We start from the raw sequence: 22,771 nt of genomic DNA, 5'->3' as shown, positions 1-22,771 counted from the left end.
ATCCTGCAGTTCAAATGTAGTAAGTTCTCACTAGGTCATACTATTAGGCATGATGAACACAATAAAATTCACAGGAATCAGAGATTTGAGGCAGAGTACTTTCAAAGCAGGGACTTTACATAATAATTGCTGATTTAACTACAGAGCAACTGTACAGCTTCACTGGAAAAGGCTGATCAGCTTTCCCATCCTGAATAAAGATGGGGTGTCTTACCAGAGACCTTCCTTTCAGTAAGCTCCCACACCAGCCTATCCAAACTGAGACAAGTAAGGATTCTTAATTCACATAAAAGAACACTGACAGGTATGAAGGCTACAACAGATGCAAGTCATTTTGTAACACGTACCACAGAGCTGGCCCACCACAGCAGCACAGTGCATATGCAGGTTTGAAGAGCCCCGTCATCCACTGTGCTACATTAGCTACAGTGTATGCTGCAAATAAGTGCTGTACGACCCATCCCTGTCATGGTCAGGATGGTGTTGTGCCTCTTATACTATTAGCAAATCAGGCAATCCCCAGTAAAGTTAAGATCTGGTGGAGACACTGAGCTATTTCACTAGCACAAAGATGATTTGTATGGTTTCTTCTTAGGAAAGGGTAATTTGATGTTAACCAATACAAGTACACATCACCGATCTCTGAGTTAAGTAATATTTTCACAGTGGCCCGAGTTATGTAGAGAGGGGTTGCACGCACATGAACACAGCTTGTTCCACATCACTCCATTCAGAGATGTTGCCTTCCAGCAGAAGACTATTAGGTAGCACAGGCACGGACAGTGCAAAGAATGGTGTCTGAAGCAATGACTTTGGGCTGTTCAAGGGTGGTTGAAAGCAGAGGATGGCAACAGACTGAAGCAGGCTAGATCTATCGCTGACCTTGGCAGAGGACACCAGTTTTTAAATGGTAATACAAGGTAAAAGACAGCTAAAGACCACCCATTGGGCAAGTAAATCCTTGTGCTATTAGTTAAAGCATAAAATCAGCTCACAGCATCTGCCAAGCAAAAAGATGAGCTGAGATGGGGCAAAGGCAGTTAATGAGGGAAGGGTCCTTTATCATCTCTCTGCCTTGCAGGCTCAGCACTGCTTGAAAAATTAAATCAGGTTTGTAATTTTGACTCAGCTATTCACAGGTCAGGCAGGATTGCTTCATACATGGAGGGCAGTGAGGGGAAGAACAGCTTTCCCTGCAGACAGATAAACTACTATGAAAAAAGGCTGAGATGATACAGTCAGTTACTTCAAGCCACAAGATATGCTTCCCACAAAGTAAAATCCATTCTTTCTGTTTCAAACATCCATGTGTATTCTGCTGCATCAAGCAGTTCCTCCTCCCACTCTCCTGTTCTGGTATCTGAGACATGCTGAAAACATCCAGGTGGAACAACTTGATGGTCCAGTAAGTCTCTTCCATATTTCACATCTACTATAAGTAAATTGTGTCTTCTTATCAAACACACAGAGTGAGCTTTGGAGAGATATATCCAATTTGTGAGCAGTTATCAAGAAATGTAAATCATTAACAATCTGCAGTAGATTAAGCAATTAACTCAATTCAGAGATGTCCCAACTACTGAGCATCCAGAGGGAGGCAGCACACATGGAGGGCAGTATTTTAATAATTTACTCAGAGGTCAGTGGCAGGTTACAATTTTTATAATCAATTTTTATTCCAGTTGTGGGGGAGGAGGGAAAACACCATTCAGAGATTAGACAGAGATGTGTCGTGGGCAGGATCTGCCCTCTAAAACAGATCAGCTGGACAGCTTGCTTTAAATAATACCAATAAACAGTAACATCGAGTTTACGAGAAAGACCCAGAACAGTTATGACTTTGAATACTGCAGTGAACAAATGGGTTGTTCTGGAAATACACACAAATTTTCATCATCTGTGCTGCACGGTATAAACAAATGCAAGCTAACAAAGGCTCTTAGAAATGCAACAACCAGATCATTTCACAAATGCATCTTTTTCCCCCTGGCACTGTACCTTTAGAAGTTTGTCTTTGCTTTTCTCACTGTTATTTTTGATTGTTTGTTTGGGTTTTTTTTTGTCCAGACCATTTAATGGTTTTGCTTGATTGAATTTTTAAAAGGGAAGTATTTCTGCAAAAGGAAAGAGAAGCTCACGGCATGGCAGCTACATGGTAGCCACTGAATGCTGAACTACATCTTAGCTTTTCCAGTGGTCAACCAATAGCCCCTATTTAAGACACAGGAACCAAAGACAGCCTGGTAGTGTGTTTCCAAATCATGCACTTAAAAGCTTAGAGTCATTTTGTTGTATTCCCATCAGTTCTCCTAATCATCTCACACTATCTGCTCCTCTGGCACCCTTCATTTTTACGCACCTTTCGACCATGCTTTTTCTCTCCCCAGAAATTTTGCTTCAGCACCCTGGTTTAGCAAAGGCTGACAGTGATTTACAAGTCCTGCTACACTTGGGCTTTTAAGAATACTCACGCTCTTGGCAGGAACATAAGCTTCAGGTGTGTGTGGGGGGGAAAGGTGCAGATCCTCCCTCTGCATCCCAGTCCCCCTGTTTTTGGAAATACCCATTAATCAGCAGGTACCAGACTTCCAAGGTCACCTCTCCTTGGCAGCAGCAACTCTTCAGCACTTGTGCAACCCCAAGCAACTGCAGAGGTAGCCCACATACCTGCTCAAGCAGCTCTTGTCCCCTTCCTCACAAAGTCAATCACGGCTTTGAAGAGGTGAGGCAAAGACAAATATAGTCACTCCTTCCACCTCATTGCAAAGGAAATAATCGCTTCCCATTTGATTTCCATTTCTGTACTGGTTGGAGTATCCCAGCCCACTCCCTGTTGTCTGAGAGGTACCACACATTCACTGTCTCTCAATTACTCAAAACGATTGAATGCATTTTAATAATATTTAAGGAGGTTAAGAAAATCAATTAATAAACTGGGAATTACTACAGGCTGCTGGTGGGAAAGGAGCTGCTGAAGCACAGAATAATATAGTGGATATGTTAGGTTTTGAAAAGGCAACATCTGGCAGATAAAAACAGCTAAACACACCAAACACCTTTCACATCACCAATGTACAACATGTTTTTTACCAGATTTCTGGTGCTAGTGTTTCTCCCAGTCCAAGCTGCCCCATTTCACTTTTGTAGGAGATGACTGCTGGATATTGGTATTTAACATCATTCAGCATTAGCAAGGATGTGCAGCTGCTCCAGCAGTTCACGCAGGAAGGAGGCAGTCATCCTTTTATTGAATTTCAAATTGATAAGACAGGACCACCAAAAGAATGAATAAACAGGAAGGTGAAGAAAGGACACAGTGAGTTGAGAGGAGTTGTGTTAGAGATAAAAGATGAATGGGAAGAATAAGCAGTAGGGAACAGGTTATAAAATAAAAATGATACCAAGTCTACAGTAAGGGTGGCAGTGAGCAGCTGGTTCAGTAACCCTTGGACAAGAAAACTGAAACAGCACAGTATTTTGGTAATAATACATCCATCCAAATGGAGGCAACAGGCTGAAGACAAACCCTTCAAACTCTGAGACACTCCTTGCACCCCAGGCACTGGGGTCTCAAGAGGACTTTGTGTATAACGTCACCAGAAGGAAGGGAGAAGTCCAGCTCCACAGTTTCCATTTACAAAGCAGTGTGGTGGTGACAGATGTGGTAATGAAAACCCTTCCAGCTGTACTCAACAACTATTTCCCTGCATATAACCTCCAAATATCTAACATGGAAAATATTTTCCACATTCAGGCTTCTCCAGACAGTGCACTTGCACTTATGTCGGTACCTCACAGATATGAAGTTCTTGCTCTGCTAATTATACTTGGGACACTATACCCATTAGGCTGTATCAGCTTTCTCTTAACAGATGGTGAGGTTTTCTTGTCACTGAAAGCAAAAAAGGTTCATTACTTATCACTGCAAAATAAGCATATAAGAAAATAAACAATAGTTTGAAAAAGAAAGTCTAACACGGACTATCTGAATTAAATGTCAAGTTATCTTTCTCCCAACTGCACACTGCAAAATTTGTACTTGTAAGAAAACATTTGCACTGTACAGTTTTTCAGGGAGAGAAAGAACTTCCCTTCAATTGTCTTCCTGTGCAGTGCTTATCAAAAATGTCAAGTCTCAGGACTAGCTCTTAAGAAGCTCCTCCTCTCATTCCCTCCCTTGAGTCAAGTTACTACCAAATCTCAAGAATAAACCAGGGTTTTTTTGTTCAAAGCAGCTTAGTTTTTGAATTAAAAAAAAAATAAACACACACCACTGAATCAAACTCAGTCCTGTTCACAGAATATTTACCAAATATTAATATTAGTCAAAATAAAACCCATATGTTTGAGATGCTTCTAAATCAATCCTAGACAGGTAGGGAAAGCAGCACCTCCACCCAGCTCCACAAGAGAACTTAAGGAGAGGGATAGCAAACACCAGCAGGTCTCTGGAAAGTGCATGTTTGGGAGCACTGCCCTCCTGAAACACATAGATGCTCAAAAATTGAACTCTCATTAAACATGGCAGTTCAAGCCAGTTCATGTAAAATGCATTGTCTGAAATCCCACAACCTCCTCAGACCAGGACACCCTCCTGCAATCCTGATTTGGAGTGCATTAGCACCTGGATCCCAAAATCTCACCCCATGACCTGTTTTTACTCTGTAAGAGCTTAGCTGTAAGAGCAGTCAACTAAGAGGACAAGGCAGGTGGTAAGATCTGAGCATGTGGGGACTGACACCATCCTCCTCAGAATCAAATCTCAAACACAAGTCTGGATGGGAACAATTGAACAAAAAGTTGACGCTAGGTCCCATGACAGGGTTGACATTAGCTTGGCCATTTTATCCCCAGGACACTCAGAAGTCTCCTGTGTCTGCTAAGTTCTTACAGCAGAAACTAACCACTACACAAACTTATCAAAGATGCAGCAGTTACCTCCAGCAGCAGTTAAAAACATACAATTGAGACTGCATAAACACCAATTGAACAAGGATTTAACTTCTTTGCAAGGCAGGATGGATAATCACACATTCTCCCCATTCACTCCCTCTACAAAGAAATTTTCCATTTCTACTTCAGCTTCAGCAATTTTTTTTTTCCCCAATTGCCTAAGTTTTTTCAGATAATACATAACCATAATACATTGTAAAATAGCAACACAAATGCCACTCTGATCCGCAATTTTAGGAATCAGTATAGATTTAGTTACATAGGAGGAAGGAGAGCCAAGTCTGCATAATTGATAGCTATTCATAATTTAAATTAAACTCAAAATCTGCTCCTGTCTCTTTGTATCTGATTAAATATTGTTGTTTCCACAAGATTTTATGCAACAAAGGCTGAGTAGAATTTCTATTTTTGTACAAGAATACTATAAAGACTGTTGTAAAACCCTTATGTCCCAGATATTCGAGGCACTTATGATTCAGGGTGCATAGGAAAACTGACTGGATGACCGGGCCCAAAGGATTGTCATGAATCAAGTTAAATCCAGATGGTAGCCAGTCAAAAGTGGTGTTCCCCAGGGCTCAGTATTGGGCCCAGTTATCTTCAATATCTTTATCAATGACCTGGGTGAGGGGATCAAGTGCACGCTCAGTACATTTGCAGATGACACCAAGTTGGGTGGAAGTGTTGATCTGCTGGAGGGTAGGAAGGCCATACAGAGGGATCTGGACTGGCTGGATTGACGGGCTGAGGCCAATCGTATGAGGTTCGACAAGGCCAAGTGCTGGGTCCTATACTTGGGTCACAACAACCCCAGGCAGTGCTACAGGCTCGGGGAAGAGTGGCTGGAAAGCTGACTGGAGGAAAGGGATCTGGGGGTGTTGACTGACAGCCGGCTGGACACGAGCCAAGAAGGCCAACAGCATCCTGGCTTGTATCAGGAATAGTGCGGCCAGCAGGACTAGGGCAGTGATTGTCCACCTGTACTCAGCACTGGTGAGGCCCCACCTTGAATCCTGTGTCCCGTTTTGGGCACTCACTACAATAAAGACATTGAGGTACTGGAGAGAGTTCAGAGGAGGGTGACGAGGCTGGTGAGGGGCCTGGAGCACAAGTCTGATGAGGAGCAGCCAAGGGAACTGGGGCTGTTTAGCCTGGAGAAAAGGAGGCTGAGGGGAGACCTGATTGCTGTCTACAACTACCTGAAATGAAGTTGTAGCATAGAGGGTGTTGGTCTCCTCTCCCAAGTAAGAAGAGACAGGATGACAGGAAATGGCCTCAAGTTGCATCGGAGGAGGTTTAGATTGGATACGAGGAAAAACTTCTCCACAGAAAGGGTTGTCAGGCATTGGAACAGGCTGCCCAGGGAAGTGGTGAAGTCACCATTCCTGAAGGTGTTTAAAAGATGTGTAGAGACCCATGAAACATTCTTTCTTTAGCACGTAACATGAAACTAAATATGTGTTTCAAAGGAGTAGATGATCAGTGGCTTGTACTTCAAAACTGGTCTTAGTACAGCTTAGCATTGCTCTATGACTTTCAAAATACAGGACCAAAACCTTCACATGGCCTGAAACAATGGAGGGACCTCTTCAGAGGTGAGGGTTGGGCTCTTCTACTGGCAGCCCATGGAGCAGCCCCAGTGCAATGACACCAGTCCCAGTGGAAGGATGCTACCCCAGTATGGCCTAAGCAAGGAGCAAGATGGCATGTAAAGAAGCATTCATGTCCTGTCTCCCAGAGCTACAGGACATGACGAAGCAGTGCTCTGCTCAAACCAAAGATATTTCCCTGGTTGTCTGAAGCAAAGGCTTGTGGACACAAATTATCTTGACAGCTGTTGATGACGACGAGGAGATGTATTCACACAGGTTATAGGCCCTATGCTTGGGCTTCTGGTGGTGCAGCAAGCAAACACAGGGGTCTAGTCGGAGGACCAGGCCACAGAGGCCATGAGTGCCACCTCAGTGCTCCAGCTGTGTTCAGCCCTGGCTGCAGCCCTGTGGGTCACTGGCTGATGTCACACACAGGAATTTGGCAGCACATGCACTTCTGCTCAGCATCACAGCCCCAGGAGACCTGCTCTTCCCCAGACATCTGGCTGAAGTTAGTTTTAAGAATCTTGAACTATTTTTGGTCTCAAACTCAGGCTTTTTAAACTCATAGTTAGAATCACAGAATCATTTTGATTGGAAGAGACCCTCAAGATCATCAAGTCCAACTAAACCATTTCCCTAAGAACCTCGTCTATACAACTCCTTCCAGAGATGATGACTCCACCACTTCCCTGGGCAGCCTGTTCTAATGCCTGACAACCCTTTCTGTGAAGAAATTTTTCCTGATATCCAATCTAAACCTCCCCTGGTGCAACTTGAGGCCATTTGCTCTTGTCCTATCACTTACTACTTGGGAGAAGAGACCAACACCCTCCATGCTACAACCTCCTTTCAGGTAGATTGTTACAGATCTCAAATTAGCAAAGTGTTTACATGCAGACTAGTTTTAAAGGTTGTGCCTTCTTTAAACCAGCAGCTTGTGTGTTTTGTTTTGTTTGTTTGTGTTTGGTTTTTTTCCTTCTTCTTGTCTGTTTGTTTTGGTTGGTTGTGTTTGTTTTTAAATCACAAACCAAATTTCCTATAGGCAATCTGACTCCCCACCAGCAGGGACAGCCACATGATCTGGGTGCCCCAGAGATGTGAAACACACCTGGATTAATAAATGACAAAGGCCAGGGACCGGTCTCTGGCAGCGAAGCCACCTGGCACAGAAGCCAGCAGCTGCACCCACGCTGTGTACTGGGAGCAGTCCCTGGTCCAAGCTGACTCTCAAACCCTGTCTGGGGATTGTTTGATGCTGTGCAAATTGGCTCATGGCAAGAACAGTGCCTGGTACCAACAATCATATGGTACAGCCAGCCAGATCCCTGTGCCTGAATACATACTCTCATGCTATTTAATTTACTAGAAATAACAGCCCTGGGTTCAGCTGCCCGCTTCTCCCAGCTGGCTCATGCAGTCATTGAAAAGAGGAACAATATTGATCTGGCTGAAGTTTGCCCTACATACACCACCCTGTGCAATACTGGGCCTGTTCAGAAGAATTGGGAATTTGGAACGAGCAGCGGTTTGCTGTTTCTGCTCACAAGAACCTTCCTTTTTTGTCACTTTGCACACCACAATAATATCTCAAGGTGGCCCATACTTTCTCTCCTTCCTTTTTATTAGTCTGAGGTCGGTGTAAAGGCATTGGCCAGGAACTGAATAAAGAGCGTTTTCTGCCTTAAATAGTCATCACACACAGCCATAAAGGGAAATGAAACTAAAACCAAAAAGATGACCATTGCCTGAATAATGCTTCAGAGTATCACAATGGCTGGCTTTCAAATTAGGAGCCTGCCTGCAAAGACAGGCAGTATCATTTATTTCTGGAAGAATACTATTGAGTCTGAGGTAGCAATACATGCACACATCCCACTTTTTCAAACCCCAGTTTGCACTTTTTAATCCACATGTAAAACACTTGAACACAGACCACTAAGCAATTACCTATGTCGTTTGCTTTTCCCACATCCAGGATTTTTGTCAAAATGGTTATTTATCTACTTCTCTCACATTACTTTGTATACAAAACTCTTGCCTACATAGTTAATAGTCCTGGTTTTGTGATTAAGAGGTGAATAACAATTACAATTGTTTCTCAAATAATCCAGTTCCTTAAACCATGTAAAGATGTCTGTTCATGTCAAAAAGTGCAGGGGAACACAAGCTCAGTTTTAGAGCAAAGGAAAGACCATGGGAGACACTGACGGAAGCACACTAAGACATTTCTTAGGTTTATCCAAGCTTCCTGCTGGTGACCTTAACTCTTGCAGTCCTTGGGCCATTCATGCAGATATGTTCATATCTCATAAAAAGCAGACAACTATGTTCATTTCTGATTCCTCAAAAAAAATTCTTTTTAAGTCATCACATTTTTAGAAGGATGAATATAAGCTGTAACCAAAAGTATTCTGTGGATGAAACTAGTTGGGCTTGGAGACTTCTTGGCTTGGTTTCCTGTTAATGAAAACTTACTAAGGAAATCCTCACCAAGCTTATCTCCTATCTATCAAAGAACCTTCTGGGAGGAGGGAAAGGAGGAGTAAAAGTATTCTAAATCACAGAGGAGCTTTCAGAATTCAGATAAAGTTCATGCATTTTCAGGCACTACAGCATGTATGTTTTTTTAAAACAATCAGTACATTCATAACTCCCTTTCCCTACTACTTTCTCTGGTATCTAATATGGCTTAGCCACAGTATCTGAGGAAAAGTTAACTGCTGGAAAGCTAAGGTCCATGACCACCAGCATTTACAGCATTTTTTGTTTACTAAAAAAATCCTGCCTTTGCTTTTAATCTTCCACTCTAAAACAAACACTCTAGAACTGAATTAGTGGTACAAGCTACCGTGGGACTTCCTGCTTTCCTGCTGATCACAAGCTCCCCCACCTTACAAGCAACCATGAAGAGTGTACAAAGGGGAAGATGAGGTGCTGAACAACAGGGGTCCCAAATGTCCCCCAGAGCAACATTTGCAGCTGTGCAGCCTGCAAAAACCCTGCCTGCAGTGGGGCTGAGACCATGTCTCTGCAACAGCCCACCACACTCAACAGGGCTCCTCATCTGCTGGTGCTTTGCAGCTCAGGCTGCCATGGGACTCCAAACACCAGAGCAAACTCCCTAAAGTCTACGTGGTTTTGCTTTTTGGCTACAAATAAATCTAGCAACAGGAGGAATCAGAGCATGAACGTGAAGATTCAGTAAGTGCTTGTAAGATGCTGAACTGATGTCCCTGCTGAAGTCTAGCAGGATCGTGAACTAGTTCATATTTTGAAAACATGATGATGGATTTCTCTATTCCCACTCATTTACCAGCCGTTGCAGAAGTTACCAAGAAGAGATTTGATTTTTAAGTCTGATTCATTTCCTGAAGGGAAGAGACTGCTCTCTTCTTCGGAAATGGATTAGTGCCTATACGTTGTGTAACCAACCCCTGCTATGTAAGACACCATGCCAAGTACAGTGGTCTACCACCCATTGGAGTTGATGTGTTTAAGCTAACGACTTCCCCTGCTTTTTCCTGCCTGAAGAAATCCAGTGTATATCCACTATTAGCTGACAATGGCAGCTAATGTACTCTCAGAAACTCCTATTAGTCCTGACTTCAGATGCAACACAAGCTAGAAAACATAAGGTAATATCAGACAGGCTTTTGCTCATCGTATCAGACAGGCTTTCACTTGTCAGACAGTGCTAAAAGCCTCAGCAGCTAAGGCAGCACATAGACCAGCCCAGGAAAGGCTCTGGTAGATGTAATACGCACTTTTGGAGTTTAATTATAGTTATTCTGACTGAATGGGACACAAAATAGGGCTCAGTGGAACAGAATAAAATGCAGCACTTCACTGCCACAAAAAGTATCAACTTCTTAATTCCAGTCATTAAATAACTTTAGTCCAGGCTTAGGGTACAATAAAGCCAAAGGTGTCAATTTTGACTTGACAAATACATTGTCTTCTCACCCACACCCTTCAGCACAATTAATGTTGAACCAGCTTTAGTCCTCTCCGCCCTCTGTTAGCACCTACCACACTGCTCTAATATGATCTCTAGCTTTCAGCACAGGCAGAAGCAGGTACTGATGAAGAAAACCATTACCGCAGCACATTAACAGCAATCCTTGAGCTCTGGAAGCCAAATGCAGGGCTCTCCAGCAAAGGCCCATCTCCTCTCAAGCTCCTGGCCAGCAGAAAGAGGGCTACACCGAGGCCACTGCCTGACCGAGGACTCCTGTGCCACAAGAAGCTGAAGCAACGTTACCGACAGGAGCAGGAACAAGGACTGTGTGCCTGACGTTGGAAAACAGCACAGGCGTTAACTTTCCTACTGGACTTTCAGGAACTGCAGAAGTGCAATCAGCCTTTGACAGCAGCTCATTGCTGGTGAAGCTGCTAAAATGGCCAGTGAAGTTAAGGCATGAATCGTAAGTCCAGCCAAGACAGCATGTAGAGCTTTCTCTCCCCTGCCATTAAAATGCTGCAGCTGTCTTTAGCCAGCCCCGCACACAGTAAAAGCCAGGTTGGACCACAGACTATGTCCTTACCATCAAAGCAGAAAGCATCTCCTCGGAAATTTTACTTTCATCCTGCGCCACATGCAGGCTGCTGTAAAACATGAGGCCTTCACCATGTCGATTTGGACCACTTGTTGGTTGACTTCATAGCCCACATCTGCTCTAGCAAAACACAGCTGAGAAGGAGGGACAGAATTTCCTTGTATCAAACAGGAAAATTGGGATGGAGTAGGGGAGTGAGAACATACAGCTTAATAACACTAAGGATCAAGAGGAAAATATTTTAAGTGAGGGTAATTTAGCACATGAGCAAAATGGATGCGAACTAGTTACAAATAAAATGTTAAGCCGTCATTTCCAGTTTCACAGCACTGAGATTCCTGAAGTTTCCAACAAACATAAACGGGGCAAAATACTTAATGAGGACTTGTCTCTTAGGACAGATAAGGGGCAACTGTTTTACACGAAAAGGCAATCCCTTCTGGATCTTTATGTAATAAACTATCCCAGAAACAAACATATAGGCAAATGCCTTAAAGAATATTGAGTTCAACACTATATTCAGCCAACGCCTGCAAGGGAAGAAACCTCAGTGTGTATGTTCTCAGAGAAGCATCCAAATCAGAGGAGATGTCTACAAGATAAACTTTGCTGTATTGCTTCAGAAAGGCTAAACATCAAGAAGGAAAGCATCAGAACAGACTAATTTTCAGTGCTTTCCTGCTTCATCTTAGCTTGTATCACAATAAACGCACTGGATATCCACTTTCAGTCACTGCCTATTTTTTTTTTTAATTCCAAGCCACAGATAAACTAAATAGCGTGGAAGTCAGAGGCTGTTGGTAGCTATACATCTAAATCCTGAAACCAGTGTACCAGGAGGACACACACCACTGCTCTGAACCAACACCGAAACCTTCTTTATCTCCTATCTTCTGGCATACATTAGCTTGCATAGACGTAATTATGTTTTCACTATACCTTATTACCTTTTAAGTTAAAGTAAAATCTTTAGCACCAACTCACGATTAGACCTTACTAGAGTTTGTTTTCTTTTTTTGTTGTTGTTGTTTTGGGGTTTTTGTGTTTTGGTTTTGGTTTGGTTTGGTTTTTTTTTTAACTGTTTACTCTAAGACCCTAAAGTACTCCATAAGGCAGATGCACCACCTGCTTAAGAATACAATTAAGCCTTTATTTGCTATTATAAGTGAATTCAAAGCCGAAGGTAAATTTATCAAATTTGCACTCACTGCTGGAGGGGGTAAAACCTCATTATCTGTCCTGTTCTAAACACAAGTAAAGATCTTGTCTCCATATCCCTTCGAGACAGGGCACCGTATTTGCTTTGTCACCTGAATCCAGATAATTCTAATCCAGATAATTCAACCTGTGGCAAAATAGGCCAATTCACATTAGGACAGCCTTTTCTCAGATTTCTCTCTGCAGGACTCAATTCCTAAGGAAATCTCTATTACAAACTCGTAAAGGTCAAAAGCATTGCCTTCTGGGGCTGATCAATAACTATTGTTGTTTCAAGAAACTGCTAAGAACATTGATCTTTTATCTCACAGTAAGAGGGAACAGTATGGGATTTGGAGGATAAAAGACAACTTGAAATCAAACTTCTCTGTAAACTTGGCAGCAGAACTGCAGTGCTCTTCTACCCAGAACTGTGCTTTGGCTCTGCCTTCAATTCAATGTTCAAAACCTTAAGAGTTCCCTGAAAAACTTAATTTAAGTGGTGAATACACATGGTATGACAAGCAAAGCCCATATGTTCGAAGTCTGGCCAAGGTTAGTTACACAACACTATTTCCTGGAGCCTGACTAAGAAAAAAATTAAAACCTCGCTTTTTTTTTTTTTTTTTTTAACCCAGCCTCCACAACTGTTCTTCCTATTATGAGGGTGAAGGCTGTATTTTGTCTATCTAAAATTTTAAGATAGTCTAATTTGCAAAATTTTTTACCTGCTTTCTGATAGGCAAATATGCATTTTGACTGTTATTTATGCACAGTTTCAAGCCATCAGGCAGACAGAATGTGACATATGAAGAACCCTGGACATACATACAGCTTCATGATTATGTTCCCTCCCAGTAGCGCTGCCTCGTAAACCTGCCTTCTCCTGCTTCTTTCACAAAATTGTCCTTTTCATTCTCTAGGCTTGCTCCAGCCACTCGCCCAACCTGTTTGCTGCCGTACCTGCCATTCCCGTGTGGATGTCTGTTTTGTAATTTTCCCATTTACTGCATTTCATGCTTCACCTCACAACAGCATAAAGAAGGAAGTTTTGTTTTCTCTTTCCTAAAACAACCCATGAGGACAAGGCTCTGCTGAACAGGATGTGTCCTGCTGTGTGTAGCTACTCTCAGTCCCCCACGGCCACTGGTCCTGTCCCCTCCCACGGTGTCCCGACCCATCCTGTGGCACCACGGCTGCATCCATCACTCCCTCACACCATAAGCAGAAAGGAAACAGCTGTGGTTTCCCTTGCTCCCCTCTTTGCAAAAGACTACGCTAGGGACTACTGCAATTGTCATGAAATCTCTGGGCAGAGACACGCAGATACCAGCAGAGTTTTATATAAAACCACTTGTATTTGACAGGTGTGTGACAGAAGTACCATGGGCAAGGTAATTAACATGGCTTCTGGGGTGCTTTTAAGTGAATGGTCTTCCAACAATGTCTGAGAGGTTACAGGGCACAGAACAGAGTGATGTACAGACGATGCTTGTGCAAAAGCCAGTTGCTCTCCTTAGGGCATTGTGCATTATTTACAAAGCTTTTAAAGCTCTCAAGCACAGGAGCAGCACGTGCCTGCATTACACCCTCCAATTTTTCTTTCCCATTTGTTCTCTGAGCTGTTAAGCATATTCTGACTTCTCTTAAGACTATTACAGACAATATTTTACAAAACTTGTTCCACTTCTGAGCAGTCCTCTTACACATATTATCACATAGCTAAAAGATGTTGCTGCCAAACCTGTGCACAGACCCCTGTCTGCAGATACCATGCAGGAACCAGTGCAGCTGGAGAGAGGGAAAGAAAAAAAAGAGTCTGCCTCAATAACCAAAATCCTATAAGGTAGGTCAAATGAGCTACTGACATATTTCCATTGTGCTACAGCTTCGCATGCTATTTGAGACCTTCCGTCCACTAAGTGACCCTCAATGAAAGACCAGCCTTACTGAACTAGCCTGGTCACTTCAAAACTGTTGCAATTCCTTTATTTTAAGATATTACAGCTGTTTAACACTGTAACATCCCTGCTTCCTCTAGCCATCCTTAGCTTTAGGAGAAAAACCAACAAGTTTCCTGCAACAGTACATTTATAGTTATATGCCGGCTCTGTACCGCACATCCTCCATAACCAGGATTTGTTTTGCTTGCAGGGGCCACAGGGCACGCACAGAGGTGGCATTGTGCAGTCCCCTCTCAGCGAGGAGCGTTGTTCAGCTGCAGAACTGGAGACACTGCAGGGGAAGGTCACCAAGCCCGACAGATGCAAGATGCACTGATGAGAGATCCAGGCTCTGTGTAAACGGATGCCAGTGAAATTAAGATGGGGTCAGGGAAGACAAGAAGTAAAATGAGAACTGGGTAACATGGGAGGCGGAGCCACCATCCTGAAACTTGCTGCAACTCCAGAGCATTGTTCAGCAACTGGCGGAAAATGAGGCTACCATAAGGCAAACGGAAGGTGTATTAAGTAGCTCTTCTTATTCTAAGTATAGCTTGTAAGATACAATACATGCATCTACACCTTTTATATAAAGGATAATCTCTGAATCAGAGAGGGAGGTAAAAACCACTGCATCTCTCACTCTAAATTTTCAAACACCTCATGTTCCACTCTATTTTGATGCCTAACTGCACTGCTAAAACTAGGTCTGTACAATGCCTAAGCCACATTGTCATATCGCATTTTTGCAGCTGCCATCTTGCAGATAAGACATGAACTTTATACAACTGCAGGAGTTGCACCAATTTGTGCATTGACCTACATGAACTAGCAGGTTAGCTCAAATCAGAAAGACAAGTCTTAATGCTTGTTCTTTAAATCTTTAACTGATGCTAAGTCCTTGGGGAAGGAGAGCATCGTAAGGCAAGGGATATACAAGGTTTGGCAAACTTCAACAAGTCATCTCCTGGTGGCACCTAGTGCCACACGGGGGTTAAAAAAATACATTGCAAGATCATCCAGTATCCCACAAATTACTGCACAGAGTTTATCATCCCCCGCAAGTACTTAGCACAACATTTTCTGTGCTAGTCCCAGGATTCTGGCATCTCAACAGGATACATGTTTGTCAAATCAGGAACAGTTACTTTTCAACATCTGCAACAGTTTCTGATTCCAAGAGCTTTTGGACCTCCTGTCTTCTCTTAAAGCTCTTCCCAGCATCCACTTCTTCCACTCCAACAGCCAGCACTAACCCCCACCCTCAGCTTTCTTCCAAATGCAGTCATCAAGTTGCAACACATCCAATTAGTTTAAAAAAATGCAGAGCAAACAAGTTGCATCTATGGTAATAGGTCTCCTACAAACTTTTGCACTGTTAGAGTTCCTTCATTTTCTTGCAACAATTTTATTGGTGACCGATGTTTTCATAAAAATTTAAAGAACCTCCAGGCAGGGACAAGTCTTTTAACGCCCATGAAGAGCACCCACACCTTTTGCACTGTTTGAACTGCTGCTTATGCTGCAATAACCTGGGTGTGAAACCTACAGGCTTGAAGCAATGAACATACACAAACAGCCAGCATCAAAATCAGTTCTCACACCACGTGCACTTCTACTGCGAACCAACAGCCACACACAAAGCAGAGGGACTGTCAGTGACATAATCCTGTGTTTAGATGAGAATCACAAACCTGTATTGCAACTACAGCTCTGCAAAGCAATTGCTCACTACCATTCCACCACAGGAGAAAGGAAACCCAGAGAGTTTACCAAGGGTCTGGAGGTTCTCGTGTCTTGGCTGGATGCAGCACCGAGTGAAGAGTCCAGCTTTTCCATTAGAGGCACTTCACAGGTGTGAACTCTTTATGCCCTGGATCTAGACAAGAAAACCACAAGGAGCAAGAGGTTGCTTTTGACATGTTTAAGGGTGGGAAGATCACACTTCTCCATGCTAGAAGGCACAACAGTGGGATGCCAAAGATAACCCCCACATTTCTTCTCACATATGCACATTCCCATTCCCAGTTTACCATTAGTTTAGAGAAGTTGAGATTTAATCAACAGAGTCATTCATGTTTTGTACCCCCTAAAAACCTGCTAGTTAACATATCCAAAAGACAAGCATTGGACAACAGCTTAAGCACACATCTGCATTTTAAAACTTCTTAAGTATACAGCTGCATTTAAAAACCTCAAACTGTAAACCAAAAGTAGCAACACAAGCTCCGCACAGTTTTCCCTACATGAGATGAAGACACTAATACGAACGCACGTGACAAACAGTCTGGGCTCACTGTTTATACAGTGATCCATACAAAGAAGCTGAGACATCTCAGTTCAAAAGGAGCTTAAGATGATATGAGGTAGTGGAGAAGGCAAAGGTCTCTGTTCCCTTGTTTAATAATAAAATAAATACCATGGCATAAATACTTTTCTCCTAGGTTTTTTCTCCTTTTAAGAGACTAGAATGCCTATTTTTAAAAAACAAAGGATTTTGACAATTTTCAGTTGACTATAAAAGCTGTTACCTCCTGTGATTACTTTAAGGAGAACAGTTCTTGAGCGCAACACCTACATTTCCAAGGACTATAGCATGGAAGTGCGCACAGAACTCCCACTCAAAAGAGGGCACAGACCAGAGTTCATAATTACCAGGAAAGCCGCCTACACCAGTGCATGTCTAAGATTTCCTCACCTACAATATAGCTAGTAGAAAAAAAGATGGCTAGTGGCAAAGTGCAGGTTTACCGTGATGACACCCAGCCCCCTCCTGCCAGTCTTGCACAGTGACACACGATCAGCACATCGGACATCCAGCTGAATTAGCACTCACAGCACTGACAGGCTCTTGAGAAACACAGAAAGGTGCCAGCGCCAAGCAAAACTGCTTGCACTGAAAGCTGGGTGAGTCAGTGCACATCTCCCACCCTAACCCCATGCTCAGGTAAGATTAATGACACTAAATCTTCTCTGGAGCACAGAGTGAGATATGCCTGAACTTGACATGCCAGTGACCTACTTTTCAGACATGCCCAACACCCACATTCCCTCTGAAGACAACAAAAGACAAGGAGGCTCAGCAATTTTGAAATGGTAGTCTATGCTTTTAACAAACAGAAAGCTCAGGGCAACTTAGGGCCAGCTGTGCACATTAGGAAAATCCCACTTCAGCTTCACGTGCAGCACCTATGGCATTCAATGCTATGGATCACTAAAGACTCTACACCAGGAGTGTCAAACTCATTTTCACTGGGAGTCACATCGGCCTCGTGGTTGCCTTCAAAGGGCCAAATGTAATTTTAGGATCGTATAAATGTAGGAGTAGTTACATTTATATAGTCCTAAAATTACATTCGGCCCTTTGAAGGCAACCGCAAGGCCGATGTGACCCCCAGTGAAAATGAGTTCGACACCTCTGCTCTACACATTTGGATATATGTGTCTGTTAATTCCATCCATTTGCTGGCAGGTGAAAGAGCACAGATGAAAGCTAATAATTTATTACTTATAGCCGTCCTGCATCACACTTATACATTCTTGGATAACAAATGTGACCACTCCTTTAACTCTCACCTGCCTAGACAGGTGCACTCCTTTTCCATAGAAGAAAAACACAAAGTAAAAATACATCTTCTCCCTCCCAATGTACACCAGCCGTACTATAAGGAGATACAGGCTCAGCCTGTTTTGCCCTAGTAAGGAATCAGCCAAATTAACTAAGTTTAGGAGATAATGGACATCATTCAATTAACATGACTGACTAGGATTCAGAAGTGAAATTTGTAGAACATACAGGTCATGCACACAGAAAAGAAACCCCAACCTTGCAGGTTATGTAAAGTTTAGATAATCTAGTTAAGTATGTAAACGTCCTCTGAGATTCCTTCATTCCCTCTCTATGCCAGTCTTTATGAGGAACAACCACACTCTCTATTATTACTTAGCTTTCATTTTATTTCTTAAAATACGTGCATGTGCTACAAATGAAACAATTTGGGGCTATATAATGCAAGACTATGTCTCCAAGCTATAGCTGGAACAACTTCCATGTCTTTTAAAACCAGATAAAACCACTGGTGGCATACAAAGTCTAGAGACCAAGCTCCTGCTTTGGAGGGTTTATGGGTATAGAGCCATAACAAGTGCTAAAGAAAACCTTTGAAGTGGTAGCTACTAATTGTGTATGTTAAGACTACCAGTGAATTCAAGAATATGTTCAGCTGTTAGCCAAGGAACCGATGGAGAACTCCCTCCTCTTCATCTTCAGAAGAGCATCCTCCCCAGCCTGCAGCAAATGTTCGAGACAGCAAGTTCTTCCAGCTGAAGTTCTCTGCAAAAGTTTCAGAGCATTTCTCTTATAGGAGCAGTGCATATCACAGGCTGGTAAATGCAACCAAAACTCATTTATTTGACTAACAGGAGAGAGATAACATCACCATAACTGTCCTTTGCAGCTTCCAGGGATCTCTAAAAGTCCTCCACATTCCAAGGCTATTAAACAACTGTGTCAACACTAGCACTAGAAGGCAGGTCTAAACAGGAAAAGATACCATAAGGATCTGCACAAGCCTCATCATAAGCCACAGGTACTGAGAGTTTGATGAATTATTCTTCCACTCCACATATCCTGAAACCTCCAAGTTTGATTCCTAACCTGGTATTCCTTCCAAGTAAGTTTAAACTCTGAACCTTATAATTACAATAAAAATGCTAATGTAGATGGAAAAGGAAAGAAAAACCCATCAATCAACATCTTCCTGCCTAAAGAAACAAAAGGCATGAACATAGCTTATAGCATCTCAAAGATGCCACAAACCAGCCCCACAAGCAGGCAAATTACCTGGTTGGTGCCTTTAAACAGAAAACAATCTGGGAACCTCCAGACATTACTATAATATTTTACTATCCGCATCACCAGCAAAGCTTTAGAGATCTACCAGTACATCTAACAGCAGATTTCTTCAGCCAGTTTCATCAGTAAGTAGGACCTAACTGACCTGCACCAGGAGGTTGCTCTGGGATGGGAAGGGAGAGAGTGGTGCTCATGAACTAACAAGTTTCTTAGTGGAAAACCCTGGTTTCCACTTCACCACTTGTTTCTTGAACCTGACAGCTCAGTTATTAATGAAACAAAGATCTCTAATCAATCTCTTTCTCTACATTAAAATATTGACTTGGAGCATCAACAACTCGTACATGTTAAAACAGCAGAAGCTAATTCTTTTTTCTAAGGTGAGAGGAGAGGCAGAGATTGAGAGGGACACATATACAAGAGCAAATGAATTTCAGGAATACTTTCTTGCAGATATAAAGAATTGGCTGAGTAAGCCTAACAATCTACAATAAGCCAAAATACATTCAAGCTTTATTCAGCTTCACAATAAATAAGAAAATAAAATCATGGCAATGTAAAACTCTGCTTGAAGTCTCTTTTACAGCGTACTTGTTTTAAGTAGCTCAGTTCCTTTTGCTATGAGGCATGACAGTTCACTTGGAGAGCACAGCTTAGAGGAAATTAAATGATCTTAAATTTGCACATATTTGACAACTAGCTGAAAACTAACTCACAGTGAAGACAAAGACAAGATGAAAGAAATACTGTCAGTTTTCCAGAAAGCTAGCAGAGACATAAAAGCAAATACTCAACGAGATAACAGGCATCCAAGAAAAACAGTCCACCAAAAAAAACCCTTGAGAATCAAAACATCTTCACACACTGGTCAACATTTGTCTTTCAAGCTAGGGACACAAGTTACACACTGTGCACCAGTTGCAAAGAAACCGTGCTTAAAATAATTATTTAGGTACGGCAGAAGCAAAATGCGCTCTTAATTTAAAGGCGGGCACCTTGTCCTGGTTTCAGCTGGAATAGAGTTAATTTTCTCCACCACACACCTTCAGGATGGAGTTTTAAAGCTCCAGCTGCAGGGCTGAATTAAGTTTGAGCTCTTTCAGAAGAGCCAAAGCTGCCTCTGGGCAGCCTCAGACCCCGCACTAAGCCACTAAATGGCCTGAAAACATTCTCCTCTTTGGCAGCTTTACAACACGGGGTTTAACTCCAAGATCTTATCACTGATACCTGGAAATTTTAAACAATTACCAAGAAACGTTTCGAGAGGGGAAACGGGAACCAAAACTACTGTTTTAGCCAATGCCACCGCAATCTCTAGGCAAGGTCAAAAATCTCCACAGCCTCCCCAGCAATCCTGGTGATGAAGGCGATCTCAAACCCCATTTTACTCACGTTAAGAAAAGTCACTCAAGTCCCGCAAGTTTCAGCAGCACTGCAGCCCACTCACTGCCCTGACCAACACGGCGGTGGAGGAGGAGATGGACACCAAGCTGGAGACCCCCTGCCCCACACTCCTTCCCCAGCAGGACCAGGTGCGGCTGCCTAAAGCCGCGTCCCCATGCTGGACCACCGCGACCCCGACGCTTGCCTGGACCCCGCTGGTGGCGTCCACAGTCACATCAGCGACGGTGTGCCACCAGCATCCCTCGCCAGTGACGGTGATAAACCACCATCGCAGGACCTGTCACGTCCCACCAGCACTCGTCGGTGATGGTGGCGGTGGCGGACCAGGACCCAGGTCCACAACCATCACCGGCGAGCGACGGGGGACGCGACAGGCCACGGCCCCGCAGGACCTGTGGACGCCCGCTCCCCGGTACCTGTCCTCGGAGACGCTGATGACCCCGTCCTCCTTGGGCACTATCGCTGCCATGTTCACCACCTCCTGCGAGCCCTCCACTTTGTTGAGCAGGAGGGGCTTGCGGGTCAGCGCCTTGGGCTGAGGCTCCGCCGCCATGGGCGCCGCGGGGCCGGCGGGCTCCGCCGCTGCGGCCGGAGGAGGCTGCGGCCGGGGGAGGCGGCCCGCACTGCCGAGGCGGAGGAGGGACTTGCCGGAGCCGGCTCCGCCGCCGGCTCCCTGGGGCGCAGGAACCAACGCGGCGGCGGCACCGCCCCCGAGCCGGGCTGTGCCGGGCTGTGCCGGGCGGGGCGGGGCGGGCTGAGCGGGGGAAATGCCGGCCGCCCGCCGCCATCTCGAAGCGCAGGGGTGCTGCGCCGCGCCTTCGCGAAGGGAAAGCTTTGGGCGGGCAGCGGTTTAAACACGCATCCCCTTCCGTGGCCGCCGTCCCAGGGGCGCGGGCTGTCCGGGCCGAGCGGGGGCACGCCTCGGGGGGCAGCCGGGTAAACGCGTCCCGGCTCCGAGGGGCGCCCGCTGCTCCTCTGTTGGCACGGGTGGGCTGTTGTGCTGGCCGTGCCGTGGTGACATCGCCGTGAACCCTTTTGCGAAAGAAAGCGGGGGGGAAAGATTAAACGGGGCGATCGCTTCCCTCTGTTTACAGTACTTTTTCCTATCTGGGTTTACCTTGGGGCTGAAGGTCAGCAGGTGATGTTAAAACGGGATTTCTGCTGCTGCATTAAGCAGTAGGACCTTGTGTTAAGCTTCATGTGTTATTTTCTGCATCACACAACGTTTACGTAACTGAACAATTTCTACGTGACTTCCAGTATTTGGGGTTGAAAATTGGTGAAATAAAAGGCGGGGGCAGCCCGGGCAGAGGTAGCGGCGAGCACGAGCCTTGCGGCGGGCAGGGCTTGGCAGCGGGTTTGCGGCGTGGCGGTAGAAACCCACTGTCAGAGAGTTCATTCCGAAGGGAAATGCAACTGACTTCCGGCAGCTTGCATCCAGCAAGATGCCACTTTTCACTCGCTTTTCCTGGCGGATTCACTGAGGTCCAAGAAGACCAGATAACTTGCCCAAAGCTCTGTGCTAAAGCCAGTGAAAAAGCACTTCCTCCTGGGGCGTGTGCCAAACTTTCATAGTCTGTCTCAAAAGATTCTGGAAAATCATGCTCAATGTCTGAGCTGTTGTCCTACGTTGGAGAAGCTGTCAGCTGATAGGAAAGCATTATTTCAGCTGTAACTTTAATTTTATCCACAGCAGTTCTCTGTGAAAAAAATCAGAGCTCCTGCCCATCAGCAGAAAACTGAGGAAACTTTGGAAGAGTTCAGGTACGAAAAATTCAAAGATGGAGAGTTTACTTTTTCTCTGGGGGTAACACACAGCAACAGAGCAAATCCTGGTGGCCCACTTGGCACTTATGTTGCTTATGTAGTATAATAGATAGAGGCAACAAAAGAAAGATATAGCAAATTCTTTGGGGCAGAAAGTAAACTTTCACAATGTTCAGTAATCTGTGTTATGCTAAACAAACAAGCAGTATTTGCAGGACCACAGCGAGACATACAAGCTTCACTTGACTAAGCTTTTGAGGTTCAGAAGTGTACTGTGGATGGAAAGGTCCGGTCAGCAACACCCCAAAGCTGTATAATGGCTTATAGGAAATGAATCTGCAGTCTCAAGCTCTTTCCCAGAGGATGTGTGATTGCACTAGATAACATCTCTTTCTCACAATTCCTAGAAGGGAACTACTTATAAAGAGACAAAGACCAATCCTCTTACTGCTATGGATGATCCTGTGGTCTTAGGCTAGACCTACAGATAGAAATGCTTGT

At 44.1% G+C, this 22,771-nt stretch overlaps 1 protein-coding gene across 3 annotated transcripts in view; it reads right to left on the bottom strand.

The window, feature by feature from the left end:
- Window positions 1-21,106, bottom strand: part of WDFY2 (WD repeat and FYVE domain containing 2) — a 67,775-nt gene extending 46,669 nt beyond the window's left edge. Inside the window, exons 1-2 of one of the 3 annotated variants that reach the window (XM_065641122.1) lie at window positions 20,920-20,965; window positions 16,018-16,123 (exon numbers count right to left, since the gene is read on the bottom strand). Coding sequence is in view for 2 of the 3 variants with exons in the window: in XM_065641109.1 (XP_065497181.1) it covers window positions 20,920-21,056 (137 nt within the window). In the remaining variant the exon portion in view is untranslated. Of the gene's footprint in view, window positions 1-2,471; window positions 2,542-16,017; window positions 16,124-20,919 lie in introns of those variants that run through there. The other 2 variants (XM_065641109.1, XM_065641116.1) reach the window with 2 other exon arrangements.
- Between the last annotated feature and the right edge of the window lie 1,665 nt (window positions 21,107-22,771).

This window comes from Caloenas nicobarica, chromosome 1 (assembly GCF_036013445.1).
Source record: "Caloenas nicobarica isolate bCalNic1 chromosome 1, bCalNic1.hap1, whole genome shotgun sequence".
NCBI lineage: Eukaryota > Metazoa > Chordata > Aves > Columbiformes > Columbidae > Caloenas > Caloenas nicobarica.
This window is presented reverse-complemented; position numbering and strand designations above follow the sequence as displayed.